At 38.5% G+C, this 25,290-nt stretch overlaps 1 protein-coding gene across 1 annotated transcript in view; it reads left to right on the top strand.

Annotated features, from left to right (window-relative positions):
• The window catches only part of MICU2 (mitochondrial calcium uptake 2), a 150,977-nt gene that overhangs the window by 92,072 nt on the left and 33,615 nt on the right, over positions 1 to 25,290 (top strand). The window contains exons 3-5 of the mRNA XM_031049589.2: positions 18,369 to 18,400; positions 18,515 to 18,590; positions 25,221 to 25,268. Coding sequence (XP_030905449.1) covers positions 18,369 to 18,400; positions 18,515 to 18,590; positions 25,221 to 25,268 — 156 coding nt within the window. The remainder of the gene's footprint in view (positions 1 to 18,368; positions 18,401 to 18,514; positions 18,591 to 25,220; positions 25,269 to 25,290) is intronic.

Raw genomic sequence — 25,290 nt, 5'->3', positions numbered from 1 at the left:
GATTTTCATGGGATTGGTGTATCTAAAAATTTATTTGAAGGAAAATAGTTCTTTATCTAGAAACAGCAGAAATACTTAAGAAGTTACTGTGATCTTGATAATGTGTATGTTTGTCTGGGCATAAGCTTTGTTGTGAAATTAAAACAAAGACTAATACATTTTTGTAGCGGTTGCATCACAAGGTACTACGTAACAGAATCAGAGATGGGATTCTTGAGGGGAAATGGGGTCTTCCTCCCTGCAGCAATCAAATCTGGTGTGTTGGCCAGGCTGCTTTTTTGGTGCATTAACCTTTGGCCACTGCACTGACTCACTTGTTTGCTTTCATTTTTCAGAAAAACTTGTTGAGAGTCCGAAAAATAGATGCACGAGGTGCTGCAATTAGAGCAGATGTGTTAGGCAAGAACTGGCTTACAGCCATCACTTAAGAAGAAGCAGGTTTTAGCATATCATTGCACAGGGAGAGGTGTCCTTTTTTACTCCTGTTCCATATCCATGCCTTGAACCACTGCTGAAAGTACCTGGAACACATTCCTTATAAGGTCAAACAGGAAAATACACATATTTTTGATCCTTAAAATTATACTGACGTTGTATTCATTACATTTATATTTTTGTGGCTATGTCTGCATAAGGCAACAGTAAGGTTGTAATAAGCTTGTGGCTTTGTTGTGAATAATTCTTATTTTTCCCTTTGTGGCATTGCTGACTAACTGGAGACACAGAATCAGAGTTCTTACCTCGACTGACTGCAGTGCTTACTGTTTAGGTAAAAACTTTTGTATGATGTTATGTTTTGAAAATACATTACTGGCTATTTAGCTTTCTGAAAAACAGTTGTTAATGAGAAGATGTATCACAGCTTCTCATTGAATGAAAGCAAATTTTTAAAACTCAGCACAAAAATAGTACCATTAACAAAACTGGTCAGGCTTCTGCAGAGTGGTGAGCAAGAGGCAAGTGGTCTCAACACACATCTTGAAGGATTTAGTTATTTAAAGTGTGAAAGTTATTGGTTATTTAATGGCATCTGAATGGAAAACAGATTCCTTGAAACAAATGAAAATATATTGTGCGCATACAGAATATTTCTAGTACAAGTAATGGAAAGATCTGGTTATTAATAGCGGGAGTCTGCTTGTATAAACAGTGGCTGCCTTAGAATTTCAGAAGTCTTGCAACATTTTCTGCTTTAGTCAAGTATTCCAGTTTTGTGACAGGCTACCATGATATTTAAAATACTTAACACAGAAGTCACTTTTCTTTCTTTTATACATGTGATAAAATTTCAAGAACTCGTGCAGTCATTCTTGTTCTCTGAATATTTTTCCTATTTGTAAAGATGTTTTCTTTTTGTAGAACATCACACGCTATTTCAACTACATTTGTAACATACTGTCAGCATACCACAGAAAACATCTCTGGGATTTTTTCCACCATGGGTTCTGAATACTTTTTGACAGATTACTTCAGTATTATTTTTTTTAATAAATTCAGTGGAACTTAATCAGTTCTGAAACATCCTGCTTAACTGACAATTAAGTCTTAACAGATGTAGTGTGAAAATCAAACTCTGATTTTTTTTTCACTCTTAAATGTATTTTAATTTCTTGCAACATATGTCCTTACCACAGGCAGGTATTGGTTTGTACCTAAGAAGTACAGCCTGTTTTCAAAATTCCTTGGGTTATGTTCAGATATTTAGAACTGATGGGGATCTGGCGGGCGCTCAGTGGACAACATCAGGTGCCAGGAGTGCAGGTCAGGCTCCTGCCAAAATCTAATATGTGTTCTAGCCTCACATTTTTTATTGTTTGTAACTCTTTCAGTGCTGATGGTTCTGTGCTTTGCCTTAGGCCAACACTGAATTTTTATTTTGTTAGTCATACGATTTATTCTTTTTTGAGTAAACTTGATATAGGCTCTTTTTTTTTTTTTTGCATACATATCTCTAAGAAATGTTACATTATGGGTTTTTTTTTTAAATATCTAAGGTGAAACTGTTGAGGATGAATCACTTTCCTTCTAAGCAGTAGTAGCAGGCAAGCTGTGCATGCATTGGTAGATGAGAAGGGCTGTCCTTACTTGCAAATGGCTGGGGTCTCCAGGGAGATCTTTGAGAAGTTCTGCTGCTCCCTGTTTAGAAAACAATGGCATTGATTTCCTAAAGGAGAAACTACCCAATTTGTGCTCACTTTTTTCACTCCTCAGCCCTGCACCTGTAGCGGGTTTTATAGCGCAGATTGCACTCAGTAGCCTTGCTGGTCTACTATGAAACAAAAGTAAATCCTGAGCTCAAAGACTTTTTTCCATGTGGAAAACATGCAAGTTTCTCTTGTTAGAGCCACCTGCCTACATGGCAGTGCCCTCTCATGAGCTTACCAGCATCAGGAGAATACAGCCAAGAGCCAACTCTCCATAATCAAACCAATCTTGCTACATTGTCCAGTCCACCAGAGAGCTCTGGTCCTGACACCACCATCCGTAAAGCTGTGAGCACCTAGACATTCTACTGACTACATCTTTAGTTTAAATATCTTTCCTCTCAGACCTGGAAAAGCCTTGTGCAGCTGAAAGCATAAGGATTTTTCCTAAGCCATAGATAACAAACAATACCGTGTTTTCCAACAAATCCTGCCTTGGTTCTTACCAGGTGAAAGGTAGTTCAACAACACGTCTAGGTCCAAATGCATCCTAATTGGCTGTTCTTGGTTATCAGTGTATTTATACATATATCAATATATATATATTGATAAATTTCTGACTGGAGTATCCTGGGAGAGCTGCAATCCTACCTGGCTTAATAAAAATTAAAAAATGGGCTCCTTGTATAGAATTTGAATATAAAACATGGACAAGACAGCTGCCATTTGCCTTTGTTCAAAATATTTCAGTTGTCTTTCAGAAGAGCTGATGTTTGAAGTCTTCAGAATGATACAGCTCTTTTTCTCAGGTGCTAGCCACCTTTTCAGGCCTTGAATGCATGTCCTTTATGCCAGTACCTCTAGAACTACTGGGACAGTGGAGTCTTGCTGCTGCACTGGTATTGGCAAGCACTTTGTAAGTCACATATCCCACCAGAGAAACTGCCAGTTCTAGAAAGCAGATGACTTTTGTCTTTTTTGTTCCTCTGCAAAGGTTTCTTTGTTTTGTTTTTCCTGGGGAAGAGCAAGATATGTATGTTCTTAACTGTGGACTGGATCCAAATCGTTGCAAGCCTGACAGAGCAGATTCTAATAATAGAGAATACTAAAATTAGTCATTTTGTCTCATGTGGATGGGCATCTACTTTTCCATTGGGACTGTATTTATTTACTGTGTCTGACAACTGAACAGTAACCCTGACATAGCAGTTATTTCTTCTCTGGATTTTTTTGGTGATAGAGAATGTAAGAGCTCACTTCAGTTTCACTGTCACTTTCTGGGGGAAATATATAAAACCTAATCTTCAAAAAATTTCATCTCTTTCTCTAGCTTTGTTGGAATTGGCAAAAGAGAGCAACTGTTAGCAGAAAAGAGTACCATTTTTTGTAGTGTGTATGGTGGTAAAGGCAGTCTGCTGCTGAAAAAGTAAGAGGGGCTTTAAAACCAGTATGGTCAATTTAAAAGTACAACGGGCAAAATAAATGACTGAACTCTTTCAGTAAAAGAAAGTCATCTATTATTTGCTTTTCATTTGCACCAACTTTGAGAATTGTAAAAAGCCTACTTAAAATCTGATTCACATTTCAATTCAGTCTCTTTTTTCTGCAGCTAACATAAATGTTCATTCCAGGAGTACAGTCCCTGTATTTTATATCCAGTACTGTTGTAAGGAGGAAGAAGAGTATCTGCTTAGTCGTACTGTTGTAAGAACACTTGTATTTATTACCATAGCTCACCCGAGTTAATGTGTTTGTAATGTCTTGTGTTAATAATGTCTTGTAATGTATTTTTAAGGATATGTGTCCTCTACTAAGTTGATACTTAATGGCTTAGCACTTGTCTTTAGCATTTCATGGCTGTGTGATCATATATGTTCTAAAAGTCAGCTCAATTTTTAGCAGGAAATACTGACTTAAAATATAGACCTGTTACACACTTCTACTGCTCAGTTTGTAATAATTTCTAACCACTGCTCACATTGGAAAACGGTGGCACAGTATCTCCTCTGTTGCTTGAAAATTCTGATACCCTGCCTAAAATTAATCTATTTGAACCCACTTGCCCTTGTGCCAACATTTCACATTACCTAAAATAGGGGGTTCTTTTTATTTTTGAATCTTAACCCCATGGTGCATTATAGATAATTAAATCACCACTCAGCACTGGTTTTGTTAGGTTAAGCAAACACAAGTTTATTTCTATCTCCTCTGGCTAGGTGAGGCTATCCATTCCACAACTTCGTGTAGGTAGCTGTATTCCATGCTTTTCTGAATCTGATTTCTTTTTGTAAAGTCAGTTTCATTCCCTGGCTCACAGCACAATCCACTGGTGATCACTATGGCCTAAGAGATGGAACAAGGATTGAAGTCAAGAACTTCAAGAAATATCTGAATTGTCAAACTGCAGCTTCATTCAAGGAGAAAAATGCTACAAAGCAATGCTCACTAGAGCAAACTCTTTTAGCCTGTGCTTCACTTGCAGTCACTATACGTGAAACAGCTTCCAGTGCCATAGGTGCTTTGGTCCTCATTTGTATCTCCATGTGTCTGCCAGGCTGATAGGAGTACAGTAAATTATCATATGTGTTCTTAGGTTGAGAAATTTTTTATATAATCATGGAACTGTGATTAAACAGGAAGAGAGAGATCTGGCAAAAAACATCCCTTTAGAAGGTTTTGTACAATCACATGCTTGATGCCCCCAGTTAATGTACACCTTCAACAAGAATGGGAAAAGTTGTTCATTTTTTCAGTCCAAGATTCCTCTGGAGGAGCCATTAGTTTTGTCAGAGAAGCTAGTATGGCCTGAAGGAGGCAGTGCAAGGACAATTAGAGGCAGCGGACACAGGATCCCAATGTAGTAAAGACTGCTGCAAGTTAAATCAGATATTAGTGGGAATTTTAATGTAAAGCCTATTTATGCATTTTGATTTGCCTCCTCCGTTATCTTTACTGAAAGAATATCTCTGTTCTATTTCTGTTTTGACTGACTTACCATGATGTTTCCTCTGGTGCTTAATAAGATCAGAATTCTTTTGGAAATCTGAATATAAAATTAAAGCTGAATGTCTTTCTGAGGTTTGTTTCATCAAATTATTTGAATTCGGAGGAGAAAGGTTTATTCCTGAGGAAATAAGACAATTCTAGAAGAGAATAACTTAATTTTTTGGAAGCGACTATTGATCTTTTGTCTAATTTTTTGTTCTCTTTCTGCCAGACTTTTTTCTGTGAAGAGTTTGAAGTCACGGGGTCAAGGGATGACTTATCTTTGCTTCTGTTACTTGGTCTCCAAAGTTTACCCCTTAGAGTGGAGAAGGTTTCTAGCTGCTGCATGAAACTTTCTTTTCTGCTAGTAGAGAAGGGACATCACGTCAGTAATTTATTATTAAACATGCTGTTAGCAACATTATTTTTTTCTAAATTGCAAATTAACCAAACCATTTTGGCTACTGCTAAAAGGCACAATTCACATTTGTTTTTATGCTTTTCTGTGATTCCTCATTACTTTAGTTCTTCCCAGTCTTTTAGGGGAATTCTCAGACTTTTCACAAATCCCACTTCTCTTCCAATTACCACCTTATCTTTTGAAGAAAGACAGTATTTCAAATTAGTTTTATGTAACATTCTGGTATTCTGAGAAACTAATCCAAGCTAGAACTCTTCGTTAATCTTTTCATGTAGCAAAAATAGGATAAAACTTTCTCAGCTTGAAACACAAGAGCATTCTGTTATCACATACCCTACAAGCCCCTGCTGTAGGAAAGCTTCCCAAACATCTGTTAATTGCTATGTGACAGATGTTAATGATGTATAAACAAGTCGGACTCAGCAGGGGCTGTTACTGGTTTGCTCAGAGCTTCTGTATGTGCTAATAACGGAATGAGCTAATCTTAGAAGCAGAAAGAAACTCCTGGCTAATTTAAAGGTAAAAGCGAGAATGATGTGGGCTGTCAGCTGAAGCAAAGCAAGTCAGACACTGAAAGGAACTCCGATTAAACATGAGAAGGAGAAAGAAAGAAAAGCTAGAGGTTGCAATAATGCTTGAACCTGGAGAGTTATGGAAATAATGAAGTAAGGCTGTGCAGGATCAGTAAATGCCCAAAGCAATAGACAGACTTCCGTAGGAAAATTCCCAAACATGGTCATTAGAATGTGCTTATCTTCTCGGGGTGGCAATTGGAAAAAGTAATGTCATCACTGGGGTCATCTGCATTAAAATGGCCTTCTTAAAATTTTCATGTAAGATTGCACTTCAGAGCCTTATAAAGGGAAAAGGTTCCTTCTAGAAATTCTGACATGAGAGGATCAGTTTAATTCAGCTCTGAATAGCAATTCCCTTTATCACTAGTCATCCTGTAATCTCCAGGAATCTGAAATATTTGAAGTTAAGTGCTGCAGTACTGCACCTATGCCAAAAGTCTCTTCCCCTAAAACAGCATTTTTATTATGTTCTTTCTCTTTTATGCTGATTCACTAATCACTAATGGCAATTAGTTGCAATTATTACAATTCTGCTGGGGAAAAAAGTGATGCATTATGTTCTTCTGGAATAGACATCTGGTAATTCAGTTCATCCTTTTACTAAAACTAATTGCAAAATGGGTATGTTTATTTGGTGAGTATTTATTTACCCTTTTCTTTCAATGGATAATGTCAGGAGAGTTTTAAAGGATAAGGAATAGATGGATAATATCACCAATTTCAAAAATACAAAGATCTTAAGTAAAATCATAGAATATTAGCAAGTGAATCAGAAACAACCTTGTGTGCTTTCTTTTGTTTAGATTCAGCATGTGTTTTAGAAGTTCCACTTATCCACGTTCGACACAGATGGTAATCAATTTACTAAAGTATTTCCAAATTTCTAGTAAAGAGAGTAATTTTATCCCTTTTTGTCCTCTTGCATCGATATATTTGTAGTTTCCTCAGGGAAAGACTGCTTGCAAAGCAAAGGTGAATAGGAGCTACAGCTATAACTCGCCCAGGATACCCCACGCAGTAACTGAACATCATCTGTTGGGTGTTCATCCTTTCATTCCTAGACAGAATTTATCTTGTTATAATTTACAAATTATCTGTTCTGTAAACTCAATAGCAATGCCCGCAGACATTTAATCACTGTAAATTGCATGTTAATGATTGGGGCTTATGTTCTGGAAGATAAACATAATAAGGTTCTGAAATTTTGTGTCATTCACCATGCTCTAGACAGCAAGACAAAATGTGTCAGGCCTTGAACACAGTGCTCTTATTAATGAAATTACCAACACAGAGTTGTTTCCTTTCAGTCAAATTCAAAATTTGCTCTTAAATCAGCACTTAGTGCTCTCATTACTTGACAAATAAGGCAAAAATGTCTTGTCTTCCTTCATAGGTAGTCAGTGAGAACTGAAGCCAAGATAGTTTTCAAGTACATAAGAAAATAATTGTCTCTGGTATAAGCAAGGGGGAAAAATCCAAAACTCCATGTGAAGCCTACCAAAATACTTCTTCTTGTATTTGATCTTAGTATAAGTTACAAAAGCACCTAAACTGATATTTTCCTATTGCAAAGTTGGTCAGATGATTGTATTAAATTAGAAAGATGTTTGTATTCATAGTCCTTCTAGAAACAAATGTCTGCAAGCATATTACTCAACACCCAACTGGTCATGATTTTGGGAGACCTCCTGGACTGCTTTGAACTTTTTCCAGTTGTCACCATGAAAATTGCCACCATGATCTCCAGAGCTCTCTTCCAATTTCAGCTATTCTGAGAATGAGGCGATTTCCCATATCCACAGGGAGCCCCACTTCATGGATCTTCCCACAGACTTGTCTGAAAATCCTGAGACCATCTCTTGCAGTCACTAAAAAGGCACTGTTTGTGCTGTATTCACTAGAATTGTTACCACTGGGAAGTAAGTAAGAACAACAAGATTTTGGAAAGGATGTCTCTGGGGGATGTAAGGCAGCCCTAAAGGAGGCAAATCCTACATATTTGATGGACGGACTAGAGAATAAAATAGGAGCAGTCACCATCAGCACCATCATTAGAATAGTGCACCAATAGAAACTGTACATCCTGCTGATGACATTTCTAGATTTCTCAGATGTCCTTCTTCAGTGCATCAATCTCTCTCTTCGTTTTGTTTTTTTCTTTTTTTTCCCCTCCAAAGGTCTGACTAGGGATTGCTGGGGTATGATAAACTGAAGTTTACTGAAGTGGTATTTCTAGCAAAATTCCATTGTGCATTTTCAATCAGCTGTCACCTCTTGGAACACTTTTTTACAATATTTCTATGAACTTTTACTGCCCATTGCTGTAGTCAAGTAAATTAATCTTTAAAAGAAAAATACTGTTTTAGCAAAAAAGACAGCATTAATGATGATGTAAAAAAATTTGGTATGTGATAGGATGAAACAGAGAAAAAGTGAGCTACTCTATAAACTGGAACTAAATAGCTTTTTATATTTACAGGAGTCTTGAGAACCCACTCAATTTATGTGAAATGTCAGTGCTCCCAGTTACTTACCCACTGCAGTAATTTGAATTGGCTTGATGCACTAATATGTCAGCTATTTACTGCTTGGACACAAGCACTATAAATGCCCTACATCTGAACAGAATTATGGTAACAGACTGCATTTTTCAGGCTGATACCATTAATAACTTCAATTTCTTCACTAAATATTTCCAGCTTTAATTTTGAAAAGTTATTTTATTTTTTCCTCTTCCACTAGGAATAAGCAATAGCAACAGTACCCTGAAGGTTGTACGTGGATGAGCAAGTTTAAGAAAAAGCAAACTATTTCATAAACAAAGCAAATGAACTAATGTCATTATTTTCTTTTGAACTTCAATCATAGAATTGTTTAGGTTGGAAAAGACCTTTAAGATTATTGAGTTCAACCATAAATCTAATGCTGCCACGTCCACCACTAAACCACATCCCTAAGCACCATGTCTATACATCTTTTCAATACCTCCAAGGATGGTGACTCACCCACTTTCCTGGGCAGTTTGTGCTGATAATCCTAATATCCAGTCTAAGCCTCCCCTATTGCAACTTGAGGCCCTTTCCCGAATTGCAGTTAAGTATTCATACTATCTTTTGAATGTGTGAACATGTATTTGTGTACACATAAACTGATGAGATGATGCATGAGCAAAAGTCTGTGGGGAGCAAGAGGACAAAGTAGGTGACTCACATGGTCATTTCTGGCCTCATTATCTGTAATTCTTGCATGTCAAGAGTGTTCATTACATATCTAAGTGGAATAACTAAACCGTACAGTTACTTCATATAATTTGACACAGTTTGATACGATTTGCAGTTTCTGCTTAAGGGATAAATTGCATCAAAACAAGAAGTTGAAAAAGGTAAGCCTCTCTGACACATGCCCTCTCTGTGTTCCAGGGTTAGTAAGGTAGCTTTATGCTGATAGATTCCCACAAAAAGGATGAATTCTTCACCTGGCACTTCAGCTATTTGTCAGCAAGTGAATCCAATTTATAATAATTAACAGTCTTTAATACTCTTGTGCCTAGTCTTTAACTGTACTGTTAGTAGTATTTTACTTTTTTAAGATGCATGTGAAAAGTAGCAGTTTGTCATGACAGGGAAGATTTCAGATATATGGAAGAATGCAAATTGTAAAGGAAGTGCCTGAATGAAGCTATAGGGATAGTTGCTACGGTGGTGATGGTGGCTATATTGAGCACATAAGCCTAAATAACATCTTGCACAGTGAGGAAAGAATCAATTTCAGATGTTAAGGTGCTGACCTTTTCTTCCTTCATACTGATTGTGGCACAATTAATTTGCACACATGTTCATTCTGAATCCAGATTAATCTTTGCCTACAGTTAAGATGCAGTTTGCTCAAATTGTGCATCAGGTTAGATTTTAGCTGTGTCATTTCATTATTGTTCTTCTTATCCTACTTCATTTGTTGTTCTATGTTTTGTTATGCTTATCTTCTTTAGCTGTAAAGTGGATTACAGAGCCCTTAGGCTGGGGATCATGACTTCTGATAACTGCCTAGTAGAGGAACAGAATTAAACCTTTAGTGCTACAAGGCTATCATAATAGTTTATCTTCATTCTTTGTTAGTACCTTAACATAACAGATGCTCCGATGCCATAGCATTTAAAAAACTAGTCTTTGTTAGCAACAGGAGGTAACAACATAAAGCATAGCGATGACAATGAAATTATCTGTTCTTTATTTCAGAGTAGTATTAAAATTCGTTAATTGAGTCTTCTTGAAGAGTTAGTCTATCTCACACTGTCAGTTTTGAGATGACTACCATCTCAAGACTAAAACTAAGACTTTTTTCTTGAGTTGGGGCTCTGCCTACCTGCTGTCTGTGGAAGGTCCACGCCTTTGTGCAGATTCAGGAGATGCCATCCATCTCAAAAGTCTGAACTACATAATGTTCTCTTTAGCTTGGTAAGGGTCATTCTCCACCTTTCTGGTCTCAGAACATGTATTATGGATACAGTTTATTCCAGGTAATCTTAATTGTCTTTTATAATACTTTATTGATCCAATTATGTAGCCATTCTGCCTCTTGAACTGTAGTACACTTTGTCAGTATATCTGACAAAATTCTTGATAAAACAGCAATACATGTCCTCAGCACTGCTAACTTTGGGTTGATAGATAGGAGGTTGGAAAAAAAAGATTACAAATATAACAAATACAAAAGGCAATCATGATGTGAGTTATCTGGTTGGGTGCAGAAGGATTCATCTACTTAATTTAGATATATAAAAGGTTAATGTCATGTCAGAGCAAGTGATTGTAGCATCTCTTTATAGTTAATGGAAGGAAACAGGTAAGTCCAAGGCCTGTATGAGACACCTATCTCAATCAGGAATAAATCGCTTTTTTGCTGTGTTTGTTTCTCTCCCTTGACTATAAAAGGAGCCTGGGGTCATTAGTCAGGATGAGATTTGTAAACAGAGCTAATGTCTTTTATTAGACCAGCTGCTGTAAGTTGGAAAAAATTAGACAAGCTTTTGGGCATATGAGCTCTTCTTCAGATCTGAAATAGGAGCAGCAGATTTCAAAGTTAATTATAAACCCTTTTCTACGTATGTTCTTACACCATCATAGTTACAGCAACACACCATAGAGATCACTAACTTGGATTTAGACATCTAATTTTTAGATGTCTAAATGAAGCCAGAGGACCCAAGCATGAGCTGCTTATTTGGAAGTTTGAGGATTTGCATTTCGCATGACACATTTTTCCTCTGGATGCTCCCTCCAGTCCTGAGCTCAGAACCCATGCAGGGTTTGGGCAGCCTCTTCTGCTGGGGAGATGCTCATCTGCAAATACACTCTCTGCTTGGCTTTTTGCTGCCTCTTAGACTTTTCTGATGTTTTGAAAGAAGTAACTGTCTGCATTGCAGTGCATTTCATGTGGTAAGCTTGTAAGTTTGAACACATTCTCAGCTTTTCCTATCTGCAGTTTTGGTATGTTGTTAGAGAGCAAATCTGGGAGCAAGTCACTTTCCCTGGTTGGTACTTAAGGAAAAGTTGTTCCCCTGCCATCCCTGCACCCCCACAGACTCCAGCTACAATCCAGTCCCAGTGAGGACTGAGCTGCTCATGTGCTCTGCAGTGAGCACCACAATGTCTGCTTTTACGTTGATGACTTTGGTTATTTTTGAACTCCTGGCAGCACAGGTGACATGGTGCTGCAGTCTCACACAGTTTTGGAAACTAGCTTATCATAATCTTTCAATCTGTTTCAGTTTCCTAAAAGACTGTGTCATCCTTTGATGCTTTCTCTCTGGTTCAGCATCCAGCTTTCTTACCTAGAGCTGCCTTACTCACAGAGAAACTTTCTGGTGTTAACTGGCTCTGATGCAACTGCTCCTCTGGAATGGAGATATGCCAGTGCTGGCCTCGGCCCACCACTGTATATTTCTCATTTCCTCAGAGGAACAATTGTTCTAAATAAAGACGGACAGATGCAAAGCTTGTTTTGTAAAGTATATCAGAAGCTCCTATTATTGCAAATTGCCTTTTCCACTGGGCATACTTGGATTTTAATTCAGGTGGTTCAATTCACTAATTCATGTGATTGAAATTACTTTTATCAATTACCTTTCAATAGAGCAATGCATTAGTTCAGTAAAAGCTTTCTAGCTGAAGTGGATTTTTAATTCATTTAAATGGCACGCTCATTTATTATTCAGATTTTAGTTTGCCAGAAGCTATCATAGTAATCTGACCACTTGGTTTGTCATGCTTTCAAAAAGGTTTTATTTTGGTTTGGTTTTTTTTTGCTATCCTTGATTTGTCTCCAGTATCGCCAGTGTTTCAAAAGGAGTCCTTAAAGAACTAATTACTGTCTTGAATTTTTGCCCTTTACATTATTACTTTCATTAGCAGTAAGTACTTTATAAATGCATAGAAGAGCTTTAAAGAGCTGAGAATGTAAATAAGACAGGTAAACAAAGGACACCTTGTTCAGATAAGGTACTTGTCCAGTATGATTAAAAATATCTGAGAGAGATGGAAATGAAATACAAGCTATTGAATTTCAATGATCTGTTTTAGGCTAATTTAAACAAAAAATTTTAACAGGATCTCCCCAAGGATATCAGCATAAATGATTCTTAGCTAACCCAGCTTGCTGGCACACAGTGCAGGATTCTGAGAGTTCAGCTTTTGTGAAAGCTGGCAGCCAACTAAATGGAGAAATATAAATTCTTATTCCAATGGGAGGCAGAGCTGCAGGGCGGGCTCTGCTGTAAAAGGATGAGCTGCGCACAGTTGTTTGGGTTTATAAAATGCTCTGATCCTCAGATTATGAGTGTGGTGAGATCATATCCAGCACAAAAGGTTTATTTCACTCATCATTTTGTGGAATCAGAATTTGTTTGAATTGTGACATACTTAGTGGTATTCTTGTCTTAATTTTTCATGAAATAATTGGTTTCCTAATACCTCACTGTGACTTCAAACAGCAAAGTTAGCAATGATTGCCAGCTAAAATTAAAAAAAATGGGAAACAATTTTCTTTTTTTTCTTTTTTTAACTTATCACTGTGTCTATCTGAAATGGAGCTAGAAAGAAGTCCTGGTCAAACTATCTCAGTGACTTTGCTAATAAAAGGGTCAGGAGTTTGTTCTCCTCCTAGGATAAGATACCTATTTTACACTGTTCTCATTAGAAGTTAAGATTGTGGAAAAAGATTGATTCAGAAAATAATTTTAATTTTCAGATTACAAAAACAGATCAACTTGCAGACCTAAAATTATGTTTTCTTGCAGATAGTAGTAACTCTCCTAGTTTTGCTTTGGTATTTGATAGTTGTTTTTGTAATGGTTTATCATAATGATTTTGTTCACTCTTTGGCTCTAACATCCTTTGTCAGATCTAAGCCTTTCCTTAGCTGTACAGATGTAAATGGGTGTTACTGAGTGCAAGTGGGTACTTGTTTAATTCAGCTCCTTCCTAATGTTAATCCAAACATTGATGTCAGGTTCATTCTACGTCTTAGTGTAAAGACCTGATAGGTGATGGAAACACTTCTATTGTAAGAAATGTATGTGACAAAATACCCAGGTGTGCCAAGGGCAAATAAAGGCGAATGTAGCTGCTCTTGGCAATGTTTTCGTAATTACAGTTGTCAGCTAAGTTTCTTGGCTAACAGCACAGAATTTGTGGACTTCTAAGTAGACTTGGTATTCATTCAACTTAAAAAGCTAAGATGGGGTTTTGTCCATTAAAGGTGTGTCTGTACCTCATTGTTGTTTCATGGATCCAATACAGGTGGTGAAAATTAGATGACAGCATCTGTAAAATACGTAGGGACCCTTAAAAATACTCACTGTCCTTCAAGCCAGAATTCCGCCACAGTCTTGGCAGGTCTGGAGGAAAAGAAAAAAGTTGTTTTTCTTCTCATTCATTCAAATTCAAAACAATAAAAATTCCAAGTTTCTTTTCTGATCCCAAAGTAGGACTGCTACTACTACAAAGTTCTCTAATATGTCATTAATTTTACCTATTAGTAAGAATCTATCAAGATAGAAGAATAAAACTATAGAAAAGTGCATCATACAAATCTTTCACTTACTAGATGAAATAGTTCCTAATAATTATAAGCATTGCCTGTATTCCTCTTAGGGAGACTTATATCCTGATATATTTGTAGCGACAGCATCAAATTTAATTGGTAGGAAGGAAGAGGCTTTTCTTTTCTTCTTTTTCAGTGTCTGAACCGGCTACGAAAACTGCTCATAGCATTGCAGTACGTTTTCTGTGAGAGGAGTTAACCTCCTTTTGCTAATTATTGTAGACAAGGCCTTGAAAGACCTGGTTCCTCAGAGGGCTGCCCATTTGCTATGGTAGCATGCAATATTAGCAGAGCTTTACTTGTTGGTGTTTAAAGGGATCTCATTGTTAGGAAGTGAATAGTTGGGAATAAATGGAAAGAATAAGCACTAAAAGCTAAATTATTATTCAGGGAATATTATGAGTGATACAATAAAAGTATTTTATTATTTATATATATACTTATATACATTAAGTGTTTATATATAATATATATAATTATAATATACATAGTATATACTGTATATAATATATAACAGATATAAAATATAATTTATTATATATATTTAGTATTTTTATATATATAATTCTGAGTGCTACAAAATAAATGTTTCCAAGTGAAAGCTGAGATTTAAGTCTTCACAGATGATTTTATATGGTGACAGTTTCAGTATAACTGGATTTAATTCTAAGAAAATGTCAAATAATTACTAGAGGCAACTCATTCTCCAATTTAAAATATTACATTATTATAAGATTTTATTCCAATACCTTACACAAATGGCAATACAAAAAAATAACACCAGTGTTCCAATTGTCAGTCTTCTGAAAATAAATTCCTGACCTACTGGTACACATGCTTGCTGATGTCTGTATGCCATTTTCATTTGACTAGGTTATAAAATATTTTGATTTTTAAGCCCATTTTAGAAGAACACAATTAAAACATTCCATATTTGTTACACTGCTATATTTATTACTTAGAAAAGAGAAGTACCTTTGCTTATCTCTCAATTTGTCTCTTTCCCTCCTGCCCTTTTTCCTTTTTTTATTGTAGCAGCTGCCCCTTATGTAGTCATCTGTAGCAGGAACCGACTCTCACCCACCTTGTTCTGCCCCTCACCACATCCTGGGGTGATGTGACTGTCCTCTTACTCTTCTGCCACTCAGCAAAGTCTTCCTTACCTCCACTAGTCTTTTCACCCATGCCAAGATTCCCTAGTCAAAGGTAGCATGAGCACCTTTGTATTGTTGTTACTGTCTTTTCAGCTCTGAAAGAAGTCAGTTGGCATGTCAGTATCTTAAATGTCACCTCAGGGGTGGCCACAGCTAAATGCAAGAGAGCAGATACTGATGGCTTCCACAACCATGTATATGAGTTGCAGTTGTGAAAAGAAAGTCCATGTGTCTACAGCTGAGTACCTGAAGTTTACAGAGTTGCTTTGCTGAATACAAAATGAAGAAGAGAAATATGGACTTAACTGGAGAGCCTCACAAGTTTGGTCAACTAGTGTCTCAACTGTAGCTCCCAGTGCTTTCTCTTTACCTTGCATCAGCTATGCATGCTTTTACAGTTCCAGCTCCCAGAGTACAGCTTGTCTCTGTTGTCCTCCTGGATGCTGACAAAAGGCTACTGCGTGGTACACTGCTGCAGTAGTGGGTACTGTCCCAGATGTGAATGCTCTTGGGGCCAAAGGAAAGTGGAATGAGTGGAGCTACTGTTAAGTGAATTTGGGTGTATGTCTGGCTTCAATACAGAGTGGTTTTCCCTTTTTTATTTCAGATAGTGGTTTTATCAGGCTTACAGCCTGACTCATTTCCTCCTATAAGGCTTCTCACTATGTGGGACTCCCTGAGCTGAAAAAGCTGCTGTAGCTTAATTCCACATTGAAATATACTGTGCAAAGATGGCGACATTTCAGAGCTGAGATCTGAACCACTTAATTACCTAAATAGCTATTCATTAAAATGCTCTGCAACCCTGAGCAGTGTTAAACTGGTGTTACATTGCACTGCTCAGGATTCGGCCTTACTGGATGTCATGATTTTTCCTTACTTTCCCAAACCATTATCAGTCTGACTTCCTTTATCTCAACTGAGACAATGTAGAGTATTTAATACATCCTTTGAGCTAGAAAGTATCTGTCTATGTAGCTTTATATATATATATGGGTGAAAATACATATACATGCACTGCACAAAAATGTATTCATACACAGTAACAGGTGGTGCTGGTAACACCTGTTGCTGGGGTCACTCAACACTCTGATATTAAAAACCTAATTTTAGTTGCTTATAACTTTTGTCAAACTCAAACATTTGGGTTGAAATGTTATGTGCCAGGTGTCTGCCTTAGGCTGATTTGGAGGTGGGGAGAGGAATTTATCATCAAAACTGTTATTCCCAGTTCAGGGAGCAGAAGCCAGGGCACTGTTTTGCCTGTGCTGGAAAAGGGACTATTGCTGGTTGAGATGTTTCAGCAGCTTCCCTCATCTGAAGCCAAACTCTGCCAGTGGAGACCTCCTGCAGCTGGGCTGTCTTTTGCCAGCATTATGGAAATTCGGTGTTTTACTGAGAAAGCACTTCTCTCTGGCTAAATTACAGGCCTGTGAAAATGCTTGGCAAAAGTTTGTTCATAGCTGCCCACCAGCTCCATCATGTCTGTTTCCAAACAGCAGTGCTGCACCAGTGACCCTTTGGGTGCAAGATGCCCGTGATGTAGCAGAGTAAGCCTTGGACTCTGAGCATGGAGCAGAGGAGCCCGCTGCATGCAAGACAACAGTCCCCAGATCAAATGCAAGCAGCTCAAATTGTGCTTGCACAGTGTGACTAAATAGAAGTGAATGATTGGCTGGAATCCAGAGGAACTGGGGATTAAGGAGGGAAGAGTGAAGGACACAGGGTTTTAAGAACTGTATGAGGGGAAATGCTGAGGAGAAAGACCAGTGTGTGCAGTTCTGGTGTCCTCAACATAAAAAGGACATGGAACAAGTCCAGAGGAGGGCCACGAGGATAATCAGGGGACTGGAGCACCTCCCATAGGAAGACAGGCTGAGAAAGTTGGGACTGTTCAGCCTGGAGAAGAGAAGGCTGCATGGAGACCTCTTAGCAGCCTTCCAGTATCTGAAGGGGGGGCTATAGGGATGCTGGTGAGGGAGTCTTCATTAGGGACTGTAGTAACAGGACAAGGGGTAATGGGTTAAAACTTCAATAGGGGAAGTTTAGATTGGATATAAGGAAGAAATTCTTTACTGTTAGGGTGGTGAGGTACTGGAATGGCTTGCCCAGGGAAGCTGTGAATGCTTCATTCCTGGCGGTGTTCAAGGGCAGGTTGGACAGAGCCTTGGGTGACATGGTTTAGTGTGAGGTGTCCCTGCCCACGGCATGGGGGTTGGAACTAGATGATCCTAAGGTCCTTTCCAACCCTAACTATTCTGTGATTCTGTGATACAGTAGACAAACTGCAAAGGCATGGAGCCTGCTGCCTGTCCATGAATGCAGGATTTCTGAGGTCCCTGCCTAAGCAGCTGAAGTGTTCCACTGATAATACATTGCAGTTCCTCAAATGGGTGATTTAGAGAGGAATATAACCTATCCTGCTGCCAGCAGCTCCCCTATTTGATCATGTGAACTTGAACCTACTGATAAGCACTTAGAAGTCTGCATGGTTTCATCTGGTGCTGTTTCATGAGGTGGAGTTGTTCGGTTTACTTCTGCTTAAGAGAAACATCATCATTTTCATTATTTTTTCTCTTTTTTTAGTATTTGTTAGTTTTTGCATACTCAACTTGCACTTGAAGGATTATTATGTGAGCATGAAAATCCCTTTCTAAATGCTACAGTTGTTTCCTATTGTATAACCTTGCTTTGGAATCTGTACTACATTTGTAGATCACAGTATGTGAAATCCCACTAGGAAGTCAGTCATAGATACCAGTAGGCTGTGGTTTCTTCTAGGTTGCAAGAACACTCCAACAGACTGCTCATATTATTTTTAAATGTTGTCCTTTCTTGATCATTGTGGGAATTAGAAACAAACTGCCTATTGCAAAATATTCTGTTTCATATTACTTAGCATTTTCCCATAAAAATCTGAAGAAATGCCACAGAACCTGATCAAAGTTTAATGTCAGTCTGTTATTGAATGATGATTTTTTTTTAATAGGTAAAGCCTCAGCCAAGAAACTGACAGAAAAGGTAAGCAAAATGTTCCTTTCCTTCTTCAAAAGACCTTGCATTCTTTCTGTTACTCAGCTGAATAGACTTCTCTTTGAAAACTGGCTTTATATTTTCTTGTTTGTGTCTTTAAAGGAGGTAGATGCTGCACTGCTATGTGTTACCAAAGCTAAACCAGGACCGACCTTTTTCAGAGAGCTTGGTGATAAAGGTAATGAGCACTTTTCATAGTGAAAAGTACATCTTGCTTTTTATCTCATATGGTATGAATTGAATGTATTTTTAAAGAAGGTTTCAGGGTTTTGACTTCATTCCCGTTTAGCCAGTAGCTGCCTACTTAGCAAAACTCTCAGTTATGCAAGACAGTAAAGAGGCAGGGCTGGGAATTGAAAGCCTTCTGAGGTGCTGGAAGTCGTGACAGAAATCAGAAAGCCTACTTGGAGAAAAGAGCTAAAGGGATGACTTCAGCATAAAATGGACTTTGAAGACTTGTTACTAAGGTGCTGTTTAGCTATATAACTTAAATGCATGGAAACTAAGACTAAAAATGAAATTTGTATCTAATTATGTAAAGTGGTATCCTGATTTCAAGCAGCATGGTCTAGTGGAAGGTGTCCCTGCCCATGGCAGGGGGTCAGAACTAGGTGATCTTTAAGATCCCTTTCGACCCAAACCATTCTGTGGCTCTTCATCTTCAACAGCTCTGTCCCCCTTCACAACACTGATATGCTTCTGTTTCTTTTCACCCAGCTTTTTCTCCTTATATCAGGCTATATGAAGAGAAAACTCTGAGAGCTGGGATGTTTGTTTAACAACAGGGTGCTAAAGAACACCAAATAAGCACCTCATTAGCATAAACTAATTGCAGGAAAAGAAAACAAACAAGAGGGTCAAGGAAACCAAATAAATGCGTAATTAATTATTTCACTGTAACAAAGACTGAAATCCCCAAACTAATGAGAAAGACCAACAGTGTCTATTCACAAACTCTGTGGTAGAGTTCAGCCTGAATCCCTTGTCCCATGGATGGTTCTGGAAAATAAAGCTGCCTTTGCACTGCTGCAGTTCCTTGGCAGACATGAGCATCACTCTCTCCATGCACAGCAGATCTCTGACCATGGCTGGCAGTTTGTGCCAAGAGAGCAGCCCTCGATCTGAGCCTAAAGTGCTTTGCCTGCCATTTGGCTTTATGGCTTATTCTGCCTATGGTTCATTTCTTACATCACTCTGCCAGTGTAGATGGGTCTTCAGCCAGGTGCCTTGCAAGCTCCAGCATACCACAGCAGCCCTGAAACATATCTGCACAAAGTTGAACCTTGTTTTCCTGTCTTAGAGAAGGATGGATTTTGTATTAAATAATTATTCCTGCCTTTTCATATGAATAAACCATCGTGTGCTTTCCCAGGATTGTGTTTAAAGGATTCCCAGTCATTAATTCTTAGGTGTTTTTTTCTCTAGCCCTCATTTTGTAGAGCCTTTTTCTTGTGGCTGACACTGCAAATCCCCAAAGCATTCTGCCTGGGAAAACCAGGAGTCCACCAACAGAAAGTGAAAACATAGCAAATCAGCACAGCTTCTTTTTATTGCACTTCTGCCAGCTGACTGCTTGGCAAAAAGTAGGCTTGGTGATAAGCTCAGACTGACGTCTTTTGCATTCTGGACAAGGCATTGATGTCCTCTTGCTTAGGTTGGCATACCCTGTCCTTCAGAGGTCAGGAATAAGTTTGAGACAATGCAGGAATATTCATTGCTGTCATCCATATGTTTCCACAGCACATGGAGTTTTTACAGTATTCAGTCATGATGCCTCTTTAGTGACTTTGGTGCTTTTACTTTGAGATGTATTATTATTACATTTTTTAAATGTACATATATATGTATTAATACTACTTTTACAAGTACCCGAATAATGACTCTACACCAGTTTAGCTGAGTTTATTTTAACTACCTTTAAATTGTTATTTAAATATCAAGCAGGGGGATACTGTCAGCAGTCCAGTTCATAAAATGTAATGCTAGGGAATTCTGCCTTCTAGTGGGCAGTTTTAAAATTCATGCCATATTTTGTGGGTATCCTTTTGATTTATTCAGTGGTAAAAATATTGTACTATCAGCATTTCCTATCAAGTTTGAGGGTAGAGATTTCTAGGGAGGCATAGGGAGGGTTCATTTAGTATTAGAAAATGACAGTATTTTGCCAATGCTAACTGCAAATGCTTGGCTGCAAGTATGCTGAGTCATTCAATTGTATGGGAAGCTTTAATTGTTTAAGTGTCGCTTGGACATGAATATGATTTTCAGGGTTTGGTTTTGTTATTTGAGGGTTTTTTAATTTGTTGCATTGCATCTTTTAATTCAAGTATCTTTGTAGTGATTACTGTAGAATAAAAATAAAATTGCCAAAATTTGTAATTTACTTTATGGATAAGGTAAATTGGCTATTCACCTCAGGTAGTAAAGGGACAATAAAATCAAAATAAGAATTTTAATGGAAACCAGTACACAAGTTAAAAAAATTCTCATCTCAAAGTAATTTAGTGTAAGCAGTCTGCCAGAAAATGTCGGGCAAGCTGTGGATTTGCTTTAAGGCACTGAAAGGGGTTTTAAAATCAATAAAGATTTTTTTTCTTACATATTTTTATTATGTTTACCTTCTTACCTATTTTACGGTATCAACTTTTCAATCAGCTTACGATAAGATGATGAAAACAGAGTCTGTGACTCACCCTGCCATTTCTTGCAAGGCTATTCTTTCCAGTCCTTTGCAATTTCAGTGAATAGAGCTATCATGCTTCTCCTTTGAGACAGTAAGCAGGGTGTTGTCCTTAAATTGGTCTTTTATTTGTATCCTACTATCTCCAGATATATTTTTCAGTCTTTCTGCAAAATTTTATAGGGTACAATGTTTCTTGTCTACCCATATAGCTAAAACTATCCAGGTGTCTGACATTTCATGTCTCAACTATTACAAGTTTAACAAACATGATCTGCTATCTTAATATCTTTCCAGATGCTTTGATAAATACGTTTTTCTTACATGACTCCTTTGAGTATATAATCATAGAATCATAGAATAGTTAGGGTTGGAAAGGACCTCAAGATCATCTAGTTCCAACCCCCCTGCCATGGGCAGGGACACCTCACAATAAACCATATCACCCAAGGCTTCATCCAACCTGGTCTTGAACACTGCCAGGGACGGAGCATTCACTACCTCCCTGGGCAATCCATTCCAGTGCCTCACCACCCTAACAGTACAGAATTTCTTCCTTATATCCAGTCTAAACCTCTGTTGTTTAAGTTTCAACCCATTACCCCTTGTCCTGTCACTACAGTCCCTAATGAATAGTCCCTCCCCAGCATCCCTGTAGGCCCCCTTCAGATACTGGAAGGCTGCTAAGAGGTCTCCACGCAGCCTTCTCTTCTCCAGGATGAACAGCCCCAACTTTCTCAGCCTGTCTTCATATGGGAGGTGCTCCAGTCCTCTGATCATCCTCATTGCCCTCCTCTGGACTTGTTCTAACAGTTCCATGTCCTTTTTATGTTGAGGACACCAGAACTGCACACAATACTCCAAGTGAGGTCTCATGAGAGCAGAGTAGAGGGGCAGGATCACCTCCTTTGACCTGCTGGTCACGCTCCTTTTGATGCAGCCCAGGATACGGTTGGCTTTCTGGGCTGCAAGCGCACACTGCTGGCTCATGTTCATTTTCTCATTGACTAACACCCCCAAGTCCTTCTCCGCAGGACTGCCATTAATTTCCTTTTTGCCCAACCTGTAGCTGTGCCTGGGATTGCTCTGACCCGGGTGTAGGACCTTACACTTGGCATGGTTAAACTTCATGAGGTTGGCATCAGCCCACCTCACAAGTGTGTCAAGGTCCTCTGGATGGCATTCCTTCCCTCCAGGGTATCAACGGAACCACACAGCCTGGTGTCATTGGCAAACTTGCTGAGGGTGCACTCAGTCCCATTGTCCATGTCAGCGACAAAGATATTAAACAAGACCGGTCCCAACACCAATCCCTGAGGGACACCACTTGTTACTGGTCTCCAGCCGGACATTGAACTGTTGACCACAGCTCTTTGAGTGCGACCATCCAGCCAGTTCTTTATCTACCGAGTGGTCCACCTATCAAATTGGTGACACTCCAATTTAGAGACAAGGATGTCATGTGGGACAGTGTCAAACGCTTTGCACAAGTCCAGGTAGATGACGTCAACTGCTCCACCCCTGTCCATCAGTTCTGTAGCGCCGTCATAGAAGGCCACCAAATTGTTCAGGCAGGATTTCCTCCTAATGAAGCCATGTTGGCTGTCACCAAGCACCTTGTTGTTTTTCATGTGCCCTAGCATGCCTTCCAGGAGAATCTGCTCCAAGGCTTTCCAAGCACAGAGGTGAGACTGACTGCTCTGTAATTCCCTGGGTCATCCATTTTCCCCTTCTTGAAAATGGGGTTTATGTTTCCCTTTTTCCAGTCATCAGGAACTTCACCTGACTCCCATGATTTTTCAAGTATGATGGCCAGTGGCTTTGCAACTTCATTTGCCAGCTCCTTCAGGACCCGCAGATGGATTTCATCAGGTCCCATGGATTTGTGTACATTCAGGTTCTTAAGATGGTCTCGAACCAGATCCTCTCCTACAGTGGGCCCAAGGTCTAAGTTTTCACAGTCCCTGCCTCTGCCTTCCAAGACTTGGGTGCTGCGGTCAGAGCCTTTATCAGTGAAGACTGTGGCAAAGAAGCCATTCAGAACCTCAGCCTTCTCCAAGTCCTGTGTAGCCAGTTCTCCCGAAAGTTTCCGGAGGGGGCCTACATTGTCCTTTAGTCTGTTTTTTAGTCGCTACATACCTATAAAATTCTTTCCTATTATCTTTAACATCCTTAGCCAAGTTTATCTCTAATTGGGCCTTAGGTTTCCTAACTTGGTCCCTAACTACCCTGACAACATCCCTGTATTCATCCCAGGCCACCTGTCCTTGCTTCCACCTTTTATAAGGCTCTTTTTTCCTTTGAATTTTTTTCAGCAGCTCCTTATCCATCCAAGGAGGTCTCCTGGCCCTCCTGCTGCACTTCCTTCTAGTCGGGATGCAACACTCCTGAGCTTCATTTGTATCCCAGCACAGGGCTCTCCTTGTTCTGCTTTATCTCGTGTAAGGTGCACCTTCCAGGTCTTCTTTAGACTCTCCCTGTGCAGCCCATCTCAAGACAGGCAAGAGGCAGACCACTACTTCTTGAACAGTGATGGTGGCCTTCAGTACTTGCTGTTTGAAGTGTCAGGCAGGGATCTTTGTGCTGATACCATTGCAGTTCCCTACTGAGTTAGGGTTAGGTTTTCTTTATAGACGTGAGAAGTTCCTGCCTTGTCTTGTCTTCCTTTATATTATTCCTTTAAACATTATTTCACTGTGTCACACACACAGGAAAAAAAAAAAAACACACCCAACCAAAATTGTAGAAGTTCTTTCTTTTTTTGTAGAGATCCTGGACACTTCATCTAGGAACACGATTCCAAGTTTTTCAGCAATGCGAACAGTGATTTACATTCTTGTAATGGCAGTAACCCTAAAACTTGTAAGCAAAACTTAAATCTTTGAGATAAAAGTATTTTTTTATTTCCACAAGATTGTACAAGATTGTAGTACTGTGCTGATTTACACATGATGCATGCTGGATGATAAAGTGAATAGTCCTATTTCAATGGAGAGGAAAGCTGAGATATGGAACCACAGTGAGTTGGTAACAGGATGAGCATTAGACTAGTCTTTAGCTAAAAGTTGTTCTCAGATTTTCAGACTCTTGCAGTCAGTAATTTAATATTTCTAAACTCTGGTACTTTAAACTTAGTATTAAGTCACCATCTGAGGTCAAATATAAATGCTGTTGGTTCTGCATAGTAATTTATCAGAAGTTAATTGTTTATCACTGAAGCTTAAGTGGATTCCTTATCTTCAATTAACTAAATATAAATTATAAAAAATAGTTTATCTTTGCATAGATAGGCATGTTTGAACTTCCTTATTTTAAGCAGCTTCATCATTATACAATGTTTAGCTCACAAGTTAAAAGTAGCTCAGTTATTTTCAAAAATGATTTATAAAAAAGCCCTTTACATTTTTTCTCCAAACATTATTGCAGGGCAGATGGTTCAGATTCTGTTGTTTAACCACCCTCATTATGCACTCTCTATCTTTAGCTTGTATGCTCTATTTTGACGCTATCACATCTTTATGTTTGTTCAGGCTTTTCACTTAAGGCAGTATTTCAAACGAAAACACTGGAATTTTCCTTCAAAAGGGGGGAAAATACTTTCACTTTGTAGAAAGGACATGTTCCTATTTAAGAAAAAAGGAAAAAAAAAAAGATGCCTCCTCTTGGCACATGGCCCAGCAGTACTATCAGCACAATCTAGCAGCTTGGCAGCTTTGCGTGTTGCCATGTTCCCCTTGAGAATTAGAGGAAAGCTATTCTCCACCTTCATGAGCCTGCCAAAGAATGGAGGACTTTGATCCTTGAGGGTAATATTAGAGTAGTTCTCCTCCCAGGTACTAAACATGACAAAGCACATTTAATTTATTTGCCTTTTATAATAACATTGAAAGTTTTCAGTGAGAATCCAAAGATTTAGTGTAGGCCTTTTATTAATACCAAATAAACCTTACTTTCTTGATTAGACATGAACATTGATGAATGTCTGGATAGGAAATTTTACCATCAGAGCACTAAAAACAAGTAAAAACTTTATTAAATAATAATGTGGCTTACTTTAATAACTGTTTAATATTATGTTGAACTATATTTTGGGGGGTTTGCAAGTCATTTTCTAACTCTTTGTTTCAGGGTTGATATCTTATGCAGAGTACCTGTTTTTGCTGACAATCCTTACAAGTAAGTATTACGTGTAAATTAT

This window comes from Melopsittacus undulatus, chromosome 2, assembly GCF_012275295.1.
Source record: "Melopsittacus undulatus isolate bMelUnd1 chromosome 2, bMelUnd1.mat.Z, whole genome shotgun sequence".
Classification (NCBI taxonomy): domain Eukaryota; kingdom Metazoa; phylum Chordata; class Aves; order Psittaciformes; family Psittaculidae; genus Melopsittacus; species Melopsittacus undulatus.
This window is presented reverse-complemented; position numbering and strand designations above follow the sequence as displayed.